This window comes from Cicer arietinum, chromosome 2 (genome assembly GCF_000331145.2).
Source record: "Cicer arietinum cultivar CDC Frontier isolate Library 1 chromosome 2, Cicar.CDCFrontier_v2.0, whole genome shotgun sequence".
Lineage (NCBI taxonomy): Eukaryota > Viridiplantae > Streptophyta > Magnoliopsida > Fabales > Fabaceae > Cicer > Cicer arietinum.
Window position 1 is genome coordinate 51,758,622 of NC_021161.2, and position 17,036 is coordinate 51,775,657.

Sequence of the window (17,036 nt, forward strand, 5' to 3'; positions counted from 1 at the left end):
AAAATTATAGAGTTAAAAAAAAATATGTATGATAATATAAATAAAATAAATATTTAAAAAAAGTATAGTTTTAATGAATACATTTTTTTAATAAAAGTTTTGTTCTATATTTGAGATTTATGATATGATAAAATGATTCAACGTGGTTTTTTCTTCTCTCTCTCTTCTAACAACAACATAGAGGCAGTAGTATCCCTCCCTCCCTCTCTTTCTTGTGTTGCATAAAAAAAACACAATGAGCGGCGGTGGTGGCGGTTCTAGGGTTCCGATCCCCAACAATGTACGGAAAATCATCCATGATATTAGAGAGATCACCGGAAAGCAACACACCGACGAAGAAATCTACGCCGTCCTTAAAGAATGTTCCATGGATCCCAATGAAACCGCTCAGAAGCTTCTCTATTTAGGTTTAATCTTTTCCATCCGATACTCTACGTTTTCTTCTTTTCTTTTTCACTATCTGTTTTTGTGATTCACTAATTGAGTTTCTTGGTTGCGAGTTTGAAATTTACTTCACTGTTACCATAGCTAGTGATGATGCTTGTGGTTTTTGTTAGGTTTTGCTGATTCTATAAATTAGTTTTTTTTTTTTTTTTATGTTTACTGTTTTTATTTATTTATACTAAGCTGAATGAAACTGTGCGTGGTTCTTTGGACTGTGGAAGTTTGTTATTTTTTCTTTAATTTTGTTGTCAAATGTACGGAAACAAGATTGAAGATTAGGGCTTTGTATCCTTTGTAGGGTTTAGTTGTTGTTGTTTGTTGATACTTGAAACCACTTCCATGCTCTCAGCTTGAAAAGAAGTGTGTTTATGGCCTCTCTGACATATTTTATGTTTTTTGATGTTTGTTATATTAATAGGTTTGTTGATTTTTTTTTTTGTGGTTTACAGATACTTTTCACGAGGTTAGAAGGAGACGGGACCGGAAGAAGGAAGTAAGACTTTTTTTATGCCCTAATTTTAGTTCTTATGTTCAGTTAACTTCTTTTCCCCTGTTATACTTGATGTGCAATGTAATTCAGTTAGTGTGTAAATTTGTAATTGCACTTGAAAGTTAGGTTGCTGAATCCGATTGATTTCTTACATAAATAGTAGTATACATCAGATGTCCGATTCTTTTGTGTCGTTGAGTAGATATGTTGGAGTGGATGAATCTTTTAGGTGTTTACCCCCTTGATAAAAGTCAGTGTTGTTAAATGGTGGTCATGGCGGTTCTATAGGCTGCAATGGCATGTTTATACGGCAGATTTTTGTCCTTCCGCCACCGGCAACACTGATCAAAGATTACTTATTTTGTTCATTATTGTAATCTGTTGTGTAACCCGCTTGAGCTGCCACTGTGTCATATTACGAGCAGAGTGATTGGGAGACTCCATGTTAAGTTATAATATAAAGGTCCTCATTTTTTCTTGGCTGTCTGAATATGTATTGTTTCAATAGGCATTTGACTTCTTCCATTTAGCGTGCACTGTTTATCATGCAATATTACTTGCTAACCAAAAATGATCTATTTTACGTTTTGTAGTAGGTTATTAATAGATCATTTAATATCATGTGTTTTTTTGTAACTGTAGAAGTCTAGTTGTTTCCATCATTTTCTCTAATATTTATTAGCCTTGGCCCTTGAGTGATTTGATTTTAACTTGATAATTGTAGGGATTGAGAAGCAGGGTTTCTGAGGAGTCTAGATCAAAGCAACGTGGACAGGGGAGAGGGGCAAGGGGTGCTTCAGGGGGCTATTCTTCAAACTTTCCTGGTGCAATTTTGATACTGTTTAGAAACTTGACATTTGGCTTTGTTTTTGTTTCCTCTGTTTGGTTTACAAATATGCTTGCCCACTAATGGTCACATAGAAACCATCACTCTGTAAATTAATTTTGGAATGCAACTACTAATTAGTTGTTTTTTTTGTATGATCTTTCTACACTAGGTGGTTCTTTCGTCTTAAAATAACTTATGAGATATTTTACTTAAGCACTGAGAAATATACTTCTATTGTGTTTTGCATGAGCTCTGTCATAACCCTTTTTTTTAATCAAACAGAATGAAATAAAGTAGCACTATGTCCTCACTTTTAACTTTTGGTGCTGTTGCAATTATCTTTTGCACGTCACAGAGATCTGTTAGGAGTGATAAAATTGCCTTCTACTTTATTAGCTCATTAGTTGTTCCCTTTTCATGCAAACATCTCTGGTTAGATGGTGGTGGTGGGAGGAACCTTGCTGTTCGAAGGGAAAATGGAATTCATCGCACTGCAGAGAGAACTCATGCTACCTCTACTCAGCCAGATTTACAGAAAAGAACTAATACAGCACCGCAAAGTCAAACCACAAGGTTGTAGTTTCTTCTATATTTTCTTAACTTGTTTATCTAACCATATTATCTCTGATTATAAGAAAATGTAACGGTGGAAAGAAAATTATTAAAAAGAATAAAAAAAGAAAGGTGAAAATTGATATCCACTTTTTATTTGTGTGTTTGCATCTAAAATTCTATCCAAATCTCATTTTTGATTGTGGTAAATAATTTTTTATTGGGTGAACCTTTCACAAAATTTAACATTTAATCAAAAGCACATATGATGTAAATCATGCTCAAAATTTCTTGTTCACTAAAAATCACTAGTGCTCTTTATGGTTTCATGACTTAATGTGTTATAACTACAATATTGAAGTATTTTCCTACTTGATTTTTGATTTATTGTTGTAATTTGTTTGAAAGTTGGCTTGCACGAGCAACATGATTTATCTTATGATTCTTCAACTGCAGTGGTTCAGCGGATGCACCCCATAGTGCTGCAAATCAATCTAATGGGAAGTCTGGTCATGGTACTTTGGACCAATCTCTCATAGGTAGTGTAGTGAGTGTCCCTAAAAGCAGTTCAGTTACTAATAATGTTGTCAATCAAGAAAATGCCCAACCTCAAGTTGCTGTTGTTGCAGCAACCTCTTCCCCTACTCAAACCTTTGGCTCAGTTACCAGAGCTGACCAACAAAAATCTCTGTCAAGTTCTGATCACTCTGAAACTTCTGTATCTGGTGTTTATCCCTCTTCTTCAGATCCTGTGCTGGCACCATCTATCTCCCGGAATCCTGGTGTTGGTGGTGCTATCAGTAGGGAAGTAGGGAGTGTCCAGATATCTGCTGAGCCAAATCATGTTAAAGCAAATAAACTTGAAGAAGCTGGTGATTTATCTTCAGCAGATGCACCCCATAGTGCTGCAAATCAATCTAATGGGAAGTCTGGTCATGGTACTTTGGACCAATCTCTCATAGGTAGTGTAGTGAGTGTCCCTAAAAGCAGTTCAGTTACTAATAATGTTGTCAATCAAGAAAATGCCCAACCTCAAGTTGCTGTTGTTGCAGCAACCTCTTCCCCTACTCAAACCTTTGGCTCAGTTACCAGAGCTGACCAACAAAAATCTCTGTCAAGTTCTGATCACTCTGAAACTTCTGTATCTGGTGTTTATCCCTCTTCTTCAGATCCTGTGCTGGCACCATCTATCTCCCGGAATCCTGGTGTTGGTGGTGCTATCAGTAGGGAAGTAGGGAGTGTCCAGATATCTGCTGAGCCAAATCATGTTAAAGCAAATAAACTTGAAGAAGCTGGTGATTTATCAGCGTCCAAGAATGAAAAGTCTGTGTCAATGAATTCAACAAGCAACTTAAATGTCATACAGAAGTCAAATGAAGTTGAAAGTAATCTGTTATCTGAGCCCTTGCAACTCTCATCCTCTTCCTCATTGAATAGCTCTATGAGGTCATCTTCCAGTTGCGTTAGTCAACCACCTCTGGGTAAAGTTTTTATTTCTATATTTGTTAAATCTTATAACAAAATTGATCAACATATCCTGTTTCCATCTATGTACTTTTTGGTATTGGTTACTAGATGAATATAGTCATGATAACTGAACTGAAGTAAAGCCCACAGGGTCCCCAGCAATAGTAAGTATGGGAGAGAAACCTTTGAAAACTTTCCTAACAGTATTTTAAAGGAGAAGCAGCCTGATTGTGCCTATAATTTAAACATGACCTGTCATTCGTGTTTGGATTTTGCTCCCATCAACTAACTCCCTCATTTGAAGGAATCATACTGATAAATTCCAGAATCACCTAAAGTTCTGTTATTTGTTTTTTTTTATGCTCACTCTCTAATTGTATACTGTAATAATTCGGTGTATTGCATGTTTCTAAAACAGCCATTGTCACAGAGGTCTCAACTTCAGAAAGTCGTGTTCAATCAGCTGAGTTGAGGCAACATGTTATATTTCCAAACCATTTCCAAGTGCCCGAAGCTTTGAAAGGTGGTCTGACATTTGGAAGCTTTGATACTTTAGGTCCAAGTGAAAGATCTAGCAGTGCAACTGGTGGTGACAGTAGCACATCTCCCACTCCTGAATCTTCTCTAGGGAATGACGAAGCTGCTATTCCTAGGTTTGTAGTTTATATGATTCTTGTGTGCTTTTCCTTTTCTTTCCATAGCAAATTACAGATGTCTCATACTTTGTTCCCTCACGCCTTTTAAATGGTGCCAACGTGATGTATGGTTGGGTTGACTTAACTCTGTTGTATTAATATTAAACCTCTTCATTAAGGGGTTGTTTGAAAATAGGGAATCGAGGGGAGGGTTTGAGGTGAAAGGGAAGAAGGAGGGAGGTTAGTGTTTGTATGGGAGAGTTTTTGGAAGGGAGGGGGAGGCTTATGATGAATCTTTTTGTTTGAGAGTATATTATGAAAGGGAAATGATTTAGTTTATAATGATCTCCGTAACCCTCCAAAGTCCTCCCCCAATTCATTTTTTTGAGTTACCCCAAATTTGGGATTTTAATCCCATGGAGAAAATTTAACCCCCATGTAAGGTGTGAGACTGCTCTCCCTTCCTGTTCCATTTTCTCCTCTCTTTCCCCTCAAACTGCTGCCCCCCCCCATCCCGATTTGTAAACAAACCCCAAGAATAACTATAATGAACCTCAAAGTTGGTGCTAGAAAGGTGTGAGGTTGTAGTATTTTACCTCTTTCAAGGCAGGTCAGGGTTATTGTTCCTTTATGAATTATTTTGATTGAATTACTTGATTGCTCTTCATGACCAATGATATTATTTGTGCCATGGTGTGCTACCATAATCTATGTTTTGATGGTATTTCTTGTTTTGATGTAGCAACCAAAGTGCGACATTGACTGAACACGGAGATCATCTTGATTATGCACATTCTGCATCTTATCTAATTAAAAAGACCCCAGCTTCAGAAGGCAACTCTATAACTGGTAATGACTCAAAGATTGACCAGCCAAAGCAGGAAGTATTGTTAGCTCCTGAGGGCCATCCGATTCTGACTGTTCAAAGTGCCCAAAACTATGGATTGAATTTCATGTCTACCATGTTAGGGACTCAGCAAGTTCAATATGAGGGCAGTGAGCTTCAGGCCCAAGAAACTTCGCACTTTCCTTCCTTTGTTGTAAGTTTCTCCATTCTGTATTTCTTAACCTATCATCTACTTAATGTTTATTTAAATTTTATTTCTCTATGTTTTAATACTATCTTTTGGTTTGGCGATCTGATATTTGCTTGTATTTTTAATATTGCTTTGCAGTCATAAGGCTGGAAAGGTTATTAACTTTTCTCTCAAATTAATTTTCCCTCAGATTTGCATTTATTTATTTAGGGATTAGGATATATCTGTTTTTCTTTATACTAAAAGCTATTTGCTCTTGGTTTTCCTGCAATTGTATGACTGGGGAACTCAGCAACAAAATGGAAGTATCTTGAAAAGAAAGGGCATCATTCTAGCTGGTCGATCCCATGCTTAACATATCTTGAAAGTATATATAATGATAGGCACTCAATGATAGAGTCTATGTGAGGGGTTAGAATGGCAAAACTTAGGGATGACAACATAACCCGCACCCGCGGGTACCCACCTGAAACTGTCTTGATTTGGGCGGGAAAAACCCGCTTTGATTGGGTGAGGGTGCGGGTTTTCCCAGAATTAAAATTCGGGGACAGGTACGGGGGCGGGTGTGTTGATATCCACCCGAATCCGCCCCACTAGTAATATTATTGTAATTTTTAAATTTTACATTCATGCACATATTAAATATACTTAATATTTTTTAATTTTATTATTATCTAATAATAATGATTTTATTATATTAATTATAATAGATATGATTTTTAAATTCATAATTTTATATATATGAATGGGTGCGGGTATGCGGGAAAACCCGAAACCTGTTGCTGGCGGAGATGAGGTCTAAATTTTACACCCGCTAAAAACGGGGGCGGGTGCATCTTTTCCCTGATTAGTCGGGTGCAGGGGTGGGGAGTGCAAAATCTGCCCCTGCCCCACCCCACCCCACCCCATTGCCATGTCCGGGAACTCACTCATCATTAATGATTTGATAGAATTTCAATACTACAGGGGAGTTCTACCGCATTTGTTTGCTTGTTCTCAGTTTCCTTTTCATGACCAGTTGGCTCTATTACATTTCAAACACAGAAACAAGGTTTATTTTTGCATTTTGTCTTCTGAGGAAATTTATTTGATTTCCTTAATGTAAGTATGGATGCATTTATTTTATTTATATATATTTTCCCTTATATGTCATTCTTTTGTCATTACAGAATGCAAGTTCTCAGGCCGTATCCCCCAGCCCAACTCCACCTCTACAGAACTCTATTCCCTTAACTCCACAGCAAGTTTCAATTTTTAGGCCACCATACCCAGCTAACTTCTTCCCATATGGCCACTATTACCCCCCAATTTACCTGTCTCCAATACATCAATATTTAAGCCACAACGGTTTCCCTCCACATCCATCAGCTGGCAACATGTATCTACCAGCTGCTACTGCAGCTAATGGGATCAAATTCCCTCTTCCTCAATTCAAGGCTGGGGCAAACGCAGGAAATATGGCTCATATTGGAATCCCTTCTGGATCATTTATCACTCCACCTGTTGGATATGCTCCTAGTCCGACAGTGAATACTGGAAGCTCCACGGGAAATGAAGATCTTGCTGTGTCTCAGTTGAAGGAAAACCAGATCTATACAACTGGACAACTGGTTGGTTTACTTATTGCTGTGTTTTTTTCATCTGTGCCCATTTCTTTGGCTTCAACAGTATCAATAATATTTTTCATATTTTGTTATTGACTTTTCATTTGATTCATCTATTTGTATTGAAATACTTGGATTTTCTGTAGTTACTAAACTTGTTTGTTTTCTTTTTTATACTATTTATGCTGCAGAGTGAAGGCTCTGCTGTGTGGATACATGCACCAGGCCAAGATATATCCAGTTTGCAAGTTAATTCTCTGTATAACCTTACCCCTCAGGGACAACATCTTACCTTCCCCCCAACACATGCCGCTCACGGCGCATTTGCTGGTATGTATCAACCAGGGCAGACAGTAGCTTCAGCTTCTACCATTTTGCAGCAGTCTCAAGCTTTGGCTGGGCCTGTTGAAACTGTAGGCCCCCCTTCAGGATCTTATCAGCAGCCTCAGCCTGCACAGATCAATTGGAATTCTAATTTTTAGGATGAAATTTTTTTCTTGGTGCCATAATGTTCAGATGCACATATCATGTGCTCAAATTCAGGAAGAATGAATACTGGCCTGATCTGAAGTGTAAATAACAAATGCGGCCAAAAAATGAGAAAAGAATACTAGTAACTGTTTTTGGTGCTGACGATTTTGAAGGTTGATAGTTGCAGGTTTTATTTTTATTTTCAAGAGTTCAGTTTATTCATCCCTCACATGTTCTTTTGCCCCCTAATCCTTATAAACATGTAGTTGTTGCTATAAGGACCTTAGTAATTCCCAACGATATGATACTAAGCCAAAAGTTCAACTGAATTGGTGAGATTTACCAATTTTTTGCGCCCTCAATTCTCACCTGTATATTACATTTTGATAGCTGAAGACATCGAACTATACTATTCGATATGGTTAATGAAAATTGTAGCATCTATTTTTCTTCAGCGTTACATTTCAAATCTCCTTTTGGTATTTTAAATTAAACAAATTTTTGAGGGGGGTTTTATGTGCTTTCCTTTGGGCAGTGGGAGTTGTCATTATCTAACCGATGAGTGTGTATGTGGATAAATTTATTTGTCTGGTTTCTTTTCAATTGGAAGTTTTAAATTTCTAATTTCTTTTCAGCATTAAGTCAAATCACTCTTATTTCTGTGTAGAACGGGTTTCTGTAACCCTGCATCAGGCCAGTAACTATGAATGACATTTTTGTTGTGTATTACTACATCACGATGGATCATGAATAACAGTTACCAGTCTGTTTCAACACCATGAATTACAGCTAATTGTAATTGATGCCCCCACATTGGCAGCACTTTCGGAAGCTTTGCATTGTTTGTTCCCCGAGATTTTCAGTTTTTCAACGTATATGCTAAATGAGATGCTTATAATTTAACAGTGAAAACAAGATTATAAAACAGAATCATATTTTGATAAAGTCTTCAGTATTCCATTTGAATTTCTATTTTTGTGCTACTCCATTTGTAATTCAGGTATCAGATTCTTTAGACCCGCGATAACCTGGGTGATAACATGGGTCATAATTTTCGCAAGACAATATTGGTTATTTCTATTTTGATGGTTATATTTATGTATACTTAAGCTTGGTGGATGTATGTGTTTTTCGATCTAATTTTACAATCATTAGTTGAGCTCTCTCGATCATTCCTTTTTGTAAAATAAGACTGATGTGGTTGTTTTCATTAACTATTGCTTCAAAATTCTCTCATGATGTGTGGTAATCCATGATTTTCCAAATTTAAGATGTGTCCTCCTCAAACCCTTGAATATTCATTTGGCTTATTCTAATGAAAAGCCACTCCAAAATAATTATTAAATTTTTAATGATTGAATACTATGTTTGATCCGTCTATACAATAAACCTTCTTGCAAAATGGAATTGGACCTGAATTGCCTAAGTACCTAACTAGAAGATGCAAAATGAGTGTTTCCATAATTTGGTGCTGGTATTCACTCATTGTCATAGGTTATATGACTCAGACAACAATGTTATTATTGGTAATATTTACAGTCAAATCTTTGTTGTCTTCAATAGTTGGTTTCTGCTTTGGTGAAGGCAAACTATGCTTTGGAAGCTGCTTGCTTGCATTTTCCTGAGGCTCTTGCAAGTTAAATGTTGTGTAAACTGACATTCCCGTGAGAGCAACAACCGCCCCGCCAATGCTGACAATCCCAGGATCTGAATTGAATAACAAATATCCTCCCAACAGAATGACACAAGTCTTAAATTGTCCTAAAACAACATGAGTTGTAGCAGAAGTTGCCCTGCAATGATTGATAATGTGATCTCAGCAAATCTTAACCTTACTCAAGCAAAACACAACACTATTACAAGTAGAATTCTGTGTCAAAAAGGGTGCATGTACTACTATTTCTTTCTTTCTATAGAAACTTGGGAAAGGAAAGTAGTCTTACCCCAATGCCAAGGCACCTGACCATTGTAAGAGAAAACCAAGGAGAGCAGATATCAAAATTGCAGATGTGTTGTTTACATCCCATTTGAATGCTAGGACTCCTGGTGGATCAATCCAAGGCATCAAAGCCCCTAAGAAAAAAATTGTGATAGGTGTAGTCTTCCACATCAATCTACAATGAAAAAGTTTTATGTCTAGTTATTGACAACTTAATTTTGCATAGGAGAAATTAGATAGTGTCTACTTCTACTCACGCCAAAGCTGTCCAATTTCCTTGCTGCTGTAAAGTAGACCATAAAATTTTATTTATGGCACTTGGTACTATCCATATAATTGCAATTATAGCACCAAATAAATTGAACTCTAAATCTGACACAGTAGCAACTGCTACACCAGCTGATACAGCAGCCAAAGCCAAAACCTGCATCATTGTATTCCAATGACATGATCAATACAGACAAAACTAAAGGGTTGGATGGAGTAGTTCTTTATAAAATAGAGAGAAACAAAAGCAAGGAAAAAGTTTATTTTTTGACCTTTTTTGAAGAAATGGTTTTTCTATAAAGTATGAACTCTGCCAGAACAATTGTTGGGGTAACAGCAATCTTAGCCATTTGGTAGAAACCAACACTGGATGAACTTGGCTGTCAGCAACATGAAAGAAAGTTCCAAAATCGTATCATTAATATGTTAGAGCAAGAGCATGAACCTGTTATACTTGAGGCTGGTGTTTGCAAGGCCAGAAGCAAAAGCCATAACAGCACCAAGTGCAAATATAGAAGAGAATGGAGTTGTTTTAGATGGAGGAGACACAGGAAGCACTGAGAGTGCTTTAAAAAATGCAAGGAGAACCCATGCAGTGATGTAATGAACAAATGTGAGGAAAATTGGGAAGTTGAAGCCAACTCTTCCCATCACCTGTCAGCAACAGAGTTTTATCAAATTCAAGAGGGCTATTTCAGTTTCAACCTTCCTAACATGTCATAATAATAATAATGATGATATAATGCATGCAACATAAGAAGTAAATGTTACATACCAATTTGTTTGCCATGATGATTCCAACTGCAACCATGAAGTTGAAAGATAATGCCACCACTGGTCCACAATATCTTTGTTGTTGGCGCTTGGCTCCTTCCGATGTTCGGAGCTCATTGTAGAGAGAAGATCTTAGTTCTTCCAGTGCTTTACCTGATAATTTTAACCATGAGAACCATAAAGCATTGTCTAGTTTACATTAGTATTGGAAACTATGTACACCAACACTTTTGAATGAAAGTGCGATCCTGTCTGATAGTGTCAGTGTCCAACACTACACAAAATCATGTAGTTACATTCAATTACTTTGATTTTTCAAATTATCATTAGTATCCATGTGTTGGTGTCTGTGTTGTTTCTAGTGTTCTGTGCGATTGAGAACAATGTCATTGGCATCAATGGAGAAAAAAGAATGGTTTTATGGTTCAATAGAATAGAAAAATGGCAACAAAAAAAAAAGCAATTCCAAAAGAACAAAAGACAATCTAATGAGAGTCCCTATGATCAGTATCAACATGTTATTCATTTATGACAGAACAAAAATATAAACAAGTGAAAATAGAAGAAGGAAAAAAAAAGGTAATGTTACAAACTTATGATTTAGACAATCAACCTTATGAAATACAGATTCTTATTTCCTCGGCTCTATTCAAATGTGTCCCTTATTCTAAGCATAACAAACATCATTTACATTTTAAAAGAGCAGAAACTAACACAACAAAATTTAAAAAATTAAAATCCCTTTTCAAACTGTTGATATTTTAAAACAGAATCCGATCATGTTTTTAGAAATCCATGAAGATTTAGAATTGAATATAACAAATATGAAAAGCCAATCTCAGAAAAAAAAGTATGACATAAAAAATCATGCAAATTAGACGTAAAATAAAAAATAAAATTCAATTACAATCATATGAGCTAAGGGATTCAGAAACAGACCTGTTTCTCCTGCATCACTGTCTTTTCTTTTGATAGTTTTTCTTCCATTTCCCCACAGTGAATCCAACCACCCCATAACAACCAACCGTATTCATCGACTTAGATCACATACTTAATGCTTATTAAACAATTTTCATATAAATATTGCAAAGGTAGGAGGGTCATATAAATATGAATTATTAGACCAAGTTGCTTAAAACACAATCAATCAATTAATCTTGAGGTTTTTGATAAACATGAAAGAAAAAAGAAGTGAAAAAAACAAAAGAGAATTAGCAAAGTAGATTTAATTTGTTTTGTGTTGTTGTACAAGAGAATGTTGCATTTGATCTGAAGACGTGTTTTTCAATTAAAAGTAGTAGAACTCTTGTTGAGGGTATTAGTTACACTTTTTGTTGCATGATGTAAATTTTGATTTACGGAGAAGTTAAGGTAATATCATCATGAACCATGAAAATATTGTTATAGGAAATAGTCAAGACACGTGTAACAATAACCTTTATTTACTCTCAATATATCATTTTATCACTAAACTTGTTACAAATGTTTCATCTTATTCATTCTAACTGAATTGCTGATTTATTGGATATATCACACCAACTGGATTGGTAGCATTAAATCACTAAATCAACGTTATGCAATGTTTGTTTAATAAAATCTATAACTAAATTAAGCAGCAATAATTTCCATTTATCAATAAACTACAACACACTCATAATTACATAAAAACATCAGGTAGCTACAAACAAACAGATATATAAAACACACAAACAAGATTGTCACACTCACATGAAGCTTATTTGAAACATAAGGTAAAAACTAACACAATACATAAAATAATCAGAACAACAAAACTAGGACATTTGAATCATCTGATGTATGGTTGTAGCATGGCTTCTAGTCACTCTTGTTCTCCTTTTCACTCTTCTCTTAGGCTGACCACCAAACAACATCACAAACCATCTTGGCTGTCCCATTAAAAATATAAAACTTCCAAGGCATATTCCAAACACCACTCCACATCCATATCCAATTGCCACTGGTTTCCATCCAAATCCAAATTTCTCTTCACTCCAAAACTTTGTTGAAGCTGGAGAATTTTGTTGAGGTCCACATTTCATTGTCAATGGAAATCCACATAACCCCAAGTTTCCTTCATAGGAGTCATTTGAAAATGTGTTGAATTGTTTTCCTTGAGGTATTTCTCCTACAAGATGGTTATTGGAAAGATTCAAGACTTCGAGACTGTACACATTGGTTAATTGTGGAGGAATCACACTGGTGAGCCTATTTGAGGAAAGATCCAATGATTCCAAGTTTGTCAAGTTTGCTATGGATCGAGGAATAGGACCTGTGAGTCTGTTATAGGAAAGGTTAAGCACTATGAGTCCATGAAGATCTCCAATAACATTTGGAATCTCTCCTTCAAATTTGTTTCTTGACAAATCAATGCTTACAAAGTTCATTGGAATTTTCACCAATTTCATTGTGATCCCTTTTGTCACCACAGACACTAAATCATGGAAGATTGATGCATCTATGTATAGAGAAGATGTATAGTATTTTGTCACCACTAGAGTAACAATATACTTCATGGCTTCAAAATTTTTGAAAAAGTATTTTGGTAGCAGACCAGTCAAATTATTACCTGAGGTATCAAAAATGACTAAACTTGGAAATGGACGTTTGATGTTTAGATTAGCAATGGAACCATGAAACTTATTGTCTCTCAAAATCAACACTGTCAAAAATGGCAGAGTGTGAAGCCAGTCAGGAAAATTGTCTTGAATTTTGTTGTTGCCAATGTTTAAAACTTGCAGGCCTCCGCAGTTGGACAAAGATTTAGGCAAATGGCCTTCTAATTGGTTGTCATTGAGATTCAGAGTTTGAAGATTACTGTCCTTTGAAAACTTACTTGGCAAAGCTCCATAAAAATTGTTCATTTGTAGATCCAAATTTCTGAGGGATGATATATTAGCAAGACATTGTGGAATGATACCTGTCAATTTGTTGTTTGCAAAGTTGAGGAATTCAAGTGAAGTCATATTGCAAAATGACAAAGAAGAGAGGTCACCATCCAGTAAGTTGAAACTAAGATCAAGCAATTCAAGCTGTATTGACATAGAGAGATCTATTGCCGTGAACAAGTTTTGAGAGAGGTTCAACCTTATTGATGATTCAAGCAACCAGTTGGACACTCTTCCATTAAGTTTGTTATTAGATAGATCAAGATAATCCAATCTATTGTAATTTCGTAATAATAATTTCGGAAACTGAGTCAAGCTCATGGAAGACAAATCCAGTACAAATAGTTTAGAGAAATTGTAATTGGCCTCGGACTCAAAGTTTAGTGACAATTGACTATTATCTGAAAGGTGCAGAACTTCTAGATTTTGAAGTTTGGAAAAGTGTTGAAAATTGACAAGACCACTAAAGTTGTTTGATGATAGATATAATTTTGTTAGGTTTGCAAGGTTGAAGATCGATTCTGGAATGTTGCCTTGTAGTATGTTGTCTGATAGATATAGCACCTTTAAGGAATGCGATGAGATTTCACTGGGAAGTTCTGTTAGTTGATTACTTGCTAGATATAAATTTACCAAAGAAGGCAAAGATAAACACCACGAAGGAATTGTTCCATTTATCATGTTGTCATATAACATCAAATCAGTTAGTTTTTGGAACCCTGTAATTTTGTTGGGTAGGGGACCTTCTAATTTATTTGAAGAACAATCTAATTTAACAAGTTGTGTCAAGTTAAATAATAAAGATGGAATTTGTCCTTGTAAATTGTTTGAACTTAGATCGAGTTCTTGCAGTTTGATCATCCCACCAAACACATATGATATTTTACTGCTAAATGAATTGTATGAAAGATCCAAGTGAATGAGATGTTGAATATGTGGTAAACAGAGAATTTTATTTTTGAAATTTCCTCTTAATCCTGTTGATCTAAGATTAAGAGTAACCAAAGAGGAAGATTGATTGAAGATCAAATATCTATGGTGTTTAGTCTTATTGAAGACATATTCGTGTAATCCAAAATAAGCTCCCTTAAATTTGTTGCATTTTGCACAAGCCTTTTCAAGGTGGTTTCTTTCCAAACTAACTCATCATTGCTAGAGAGATGAAGTGATGTTAATTCGGAAAGGTGTGAGATCTGAGGTGGAACTTCACCTTGAAATTCATTATAAGACAAGTCGAGATGTGTGAGACTCATAAATCCACCAAACTTAGAATGAAAATGGGAGTCAGAGAAATAATTGTTTGAAAGGTTGAGCATTTCAAGGTGAGCTAAATTGAAAATGGTACTGTTACGATGAATAATACCTTTAAGGCCTTCACAACCAAGGTTGAGGTCAATCACGTGACCAGAGATATCACACGTGACTCCATTCCACGAGCAACAGTCAGTGCCATTTTTCCATGTCACTGTTTTAGGAAGAGATGCGTCGCTACAATAATAATATGAACTCATATCTATACTGAATGAGGACTTGAACTGAAGCAATGCATAACTTTCTTCATAATGGCATAAGAAATTGAAAGAAGAAGAAAATAATGGAAAATAGAAGAGTAAAATATTTAAATAAAGAAGCAACCAACTCATTGATGATTTCATTTTGCTTGATTAATGCAGATTTTATGGAAAGTGTTAACAGTTTACAAGAAAGAAAGCGAGAAAAAAAATAAAGTGTGCATGAAATGGTGGGGAAGATATCATACTATTTATAGTCAAGTCAAATATACAATATAGTACAAATTGAGGCAAAACTTAGTTTTTATGGTCATTACTTGGTGACCACACACACTTTCGGAAACTTTAATTTTATTACATTTGCATCTAACATAATACATTAAATTAATATTTTATTGTTTTAAAAAAGGTTAAATATGTTTTTGGTCCATATAAATATATTATATTATATTTTATTTTTAGTTCTTCTAAATTTTTTCTTCAAACAATGATTCCTCAAATATTTTTTAAAAACAATTTTAGTCATTACTTTTAAATCAATCCATGTATATTATTTAAATTTTTAAATATTTTTTCTGCAAACATATTTCGAACACTATAATAATCTCAATTTCATATTTTTACCATGTCTTTATTACTTGGATCTCAATAACTTATCATTAACAATGAAAAAGTTTGTACTACTATTTATATACACAAGAAATGTAATCTAGACTTGCATTTCTTACAATTGTTTTAGAAAATAATTTTATAATAATCTATATTTTTGTTATAATTTTTTTTAAAAAATAATTTTAATAATAAAGATTCAAACAAAAAATTGGTTTATTTTTTAAAACAAAATATGGAAATAAAAATTATTAATAATAATTGCGATACAATGACTATTTTACAATTGTCTCATACAAAATATGATTTGAATTCTATTATGTGATATTATATTGTCAAACTCCTGCTACTAAGCTAGCACCTCCAAAATGAAAATTTGTTTAAATAGTTATGAAAAAATTTATTTTAAGTATTTTATCAGTATTAGTAAGTCTATCAATTCATGTGTTGTTTTCTCTATGAATATGAGAGATGTGAAAATGCATTTGAAAAAAAAACTATTTTGAGAAGTTTTTCACGTGATTTTGAAAAAAACCTATTGTGAGCGATACTTTTTTTTAAAGTGATTTTTATCATGTTAAAATCTCTAATAATGAATATCTAATTTGTCGAATGTCAATTTTTTTTAATTGATAACAAATTAATCCAAAATAGCTTATGCTATTTTTAAATAATTTTCATAAAAATTATTTTTAAAAATATAAAATTCAAATCACTTTTGTAAAGGTTTTGAATATCATTTGATTTTATTGCATTTGGTCTATTTGAAAATATAGACATTAACTAAAAGTGTGTTATCCAAACAAGAGCACGAAGACTAAAAACAAAATGTTGAAATTATAGGACAAAAAAATTAAGAAATTGTTTATAAGGATTAAAAACAAAATATTAAACTTTAATATAGATTAAAAATTTATTGGATCCTATTTTGTATGATTTGATGTAAGAAATAGTTATGTGACAAAATAGAAGATAGAAAAATACATTTAAGTGGCATATTAATTGTAAACAACTTTAATATTTTAACTATGGATTGCAAATAGATTTAGATCGAGTAGGTACCCGCAAAAAACCTATAATTGATAGAGTAAAAATTTGCATCATGGGTATGGGTCCAGGTACGGGTACTATAGTACCCACCCCGCACCCACACTTATATAAATTATTTATTATATTAATGGTTAGTTTAATTAATGGTTTTCTTTTATGTTTTAACATCTATTAATATCATTGAACCACTACAATATTTATAATCAAAAGATGAACGTTTGCAAACTTTTTAAAAATTTGATTATGATGAATAGATAAATAATTGTGACTTTATAACTAAGAGTTTTATCTTATTAACCGTGATTTTATAATTATACTTGTCACTTTTTATTAATTGTTTTTACAAATCTCGAATAATATTGTCGTATGACTTGCATCTTCATAAAATATTATTATAAATATTTGACTGTGTATTGTAATAAATGTTCATTTGAAATATTTTGAGTAAGAA

The 17,036-nt window shown here is 34.2% G+C and overlaps 3 protein-coding genes across 3 annotated transcripts; 1 reads left to right on the forward strand and 2 right to left on the reverse strand.

The window, feature by feature from the left end:
* The first annotated feature begins 135 nt into the window (after window positions 1-135).
* LOC101489896 (GBF-interacting protein 1) lies at window positions 136-7,989 on the forward strand. Its single transcript, XM_073365112.1, has 9 exons — window positions 136-407; window positions 894-937; window positions 1,659-1,758; window positions 2,201-2,336; window positions 2,772-3,796; window positions 4,201-4,435; window positions 5,160-5,457; window positions 6,624-7,064; window positions 7,250-7,989. The coding sequence occupies exons 1-9, from the start codon at window positions 236-238 to the stop codon at window positions 7,538-7,540; spliced, it is 2,742 nt and encodes a 913-aa protein (XP_073221213.1). The 5' UTR covers window positions 136-235; the 3' UTR covers window positions 7,541-7,989.
* An 837-nt stretch (window positions 7,990-8,826) lies between these two features.
* Window positions 8,827-11,884, reverse strand: LOC101490233 (nucleotide-sugar uncharacterized transporter 2). The gene is made up of 7 exons (XM_004491469.4): window positions 11,449-11,884; window positions 10,511-10,662; window positions 10,181-10,389; window positions 10,008-10,101; window positions 9,726-9,892; window positions 9,473-9,643; window positions 8,827-9,322 (listed from the first exon to the last, which is right to left on the reverse strand). Exons 1-7 carry the CDS (start codon window positions 11,522-11,524, stop codon window positions 9,034-9,036), a joined length of 1,158 nt encoding a protein of 385 aa, XP_004491526.1. The 5' UTR covers window positions 11,525-11,884; the 3' UTR covers window positions 8,827-9,033.
* A 229-nt stretch (window positions 11,885-12,113) lies between these two features.
* Window positions 12,114-15,137, reverse strand: LOC101505736 (receptor-like protein 7). The gene is given in 2 exon segments (XM_027331758.2): window positions 12,114-14,443; window positions 14,446-15,137. Coding segments are annotated over 2 exon segments (2,754 nt in total). The 5' UTR covers window positions 15,059-15,137; the 3' UTR covers window positions 12,114-12,302.
* Window positions 15,138-17,036: the final 1,899 nt, after the last annotated feature.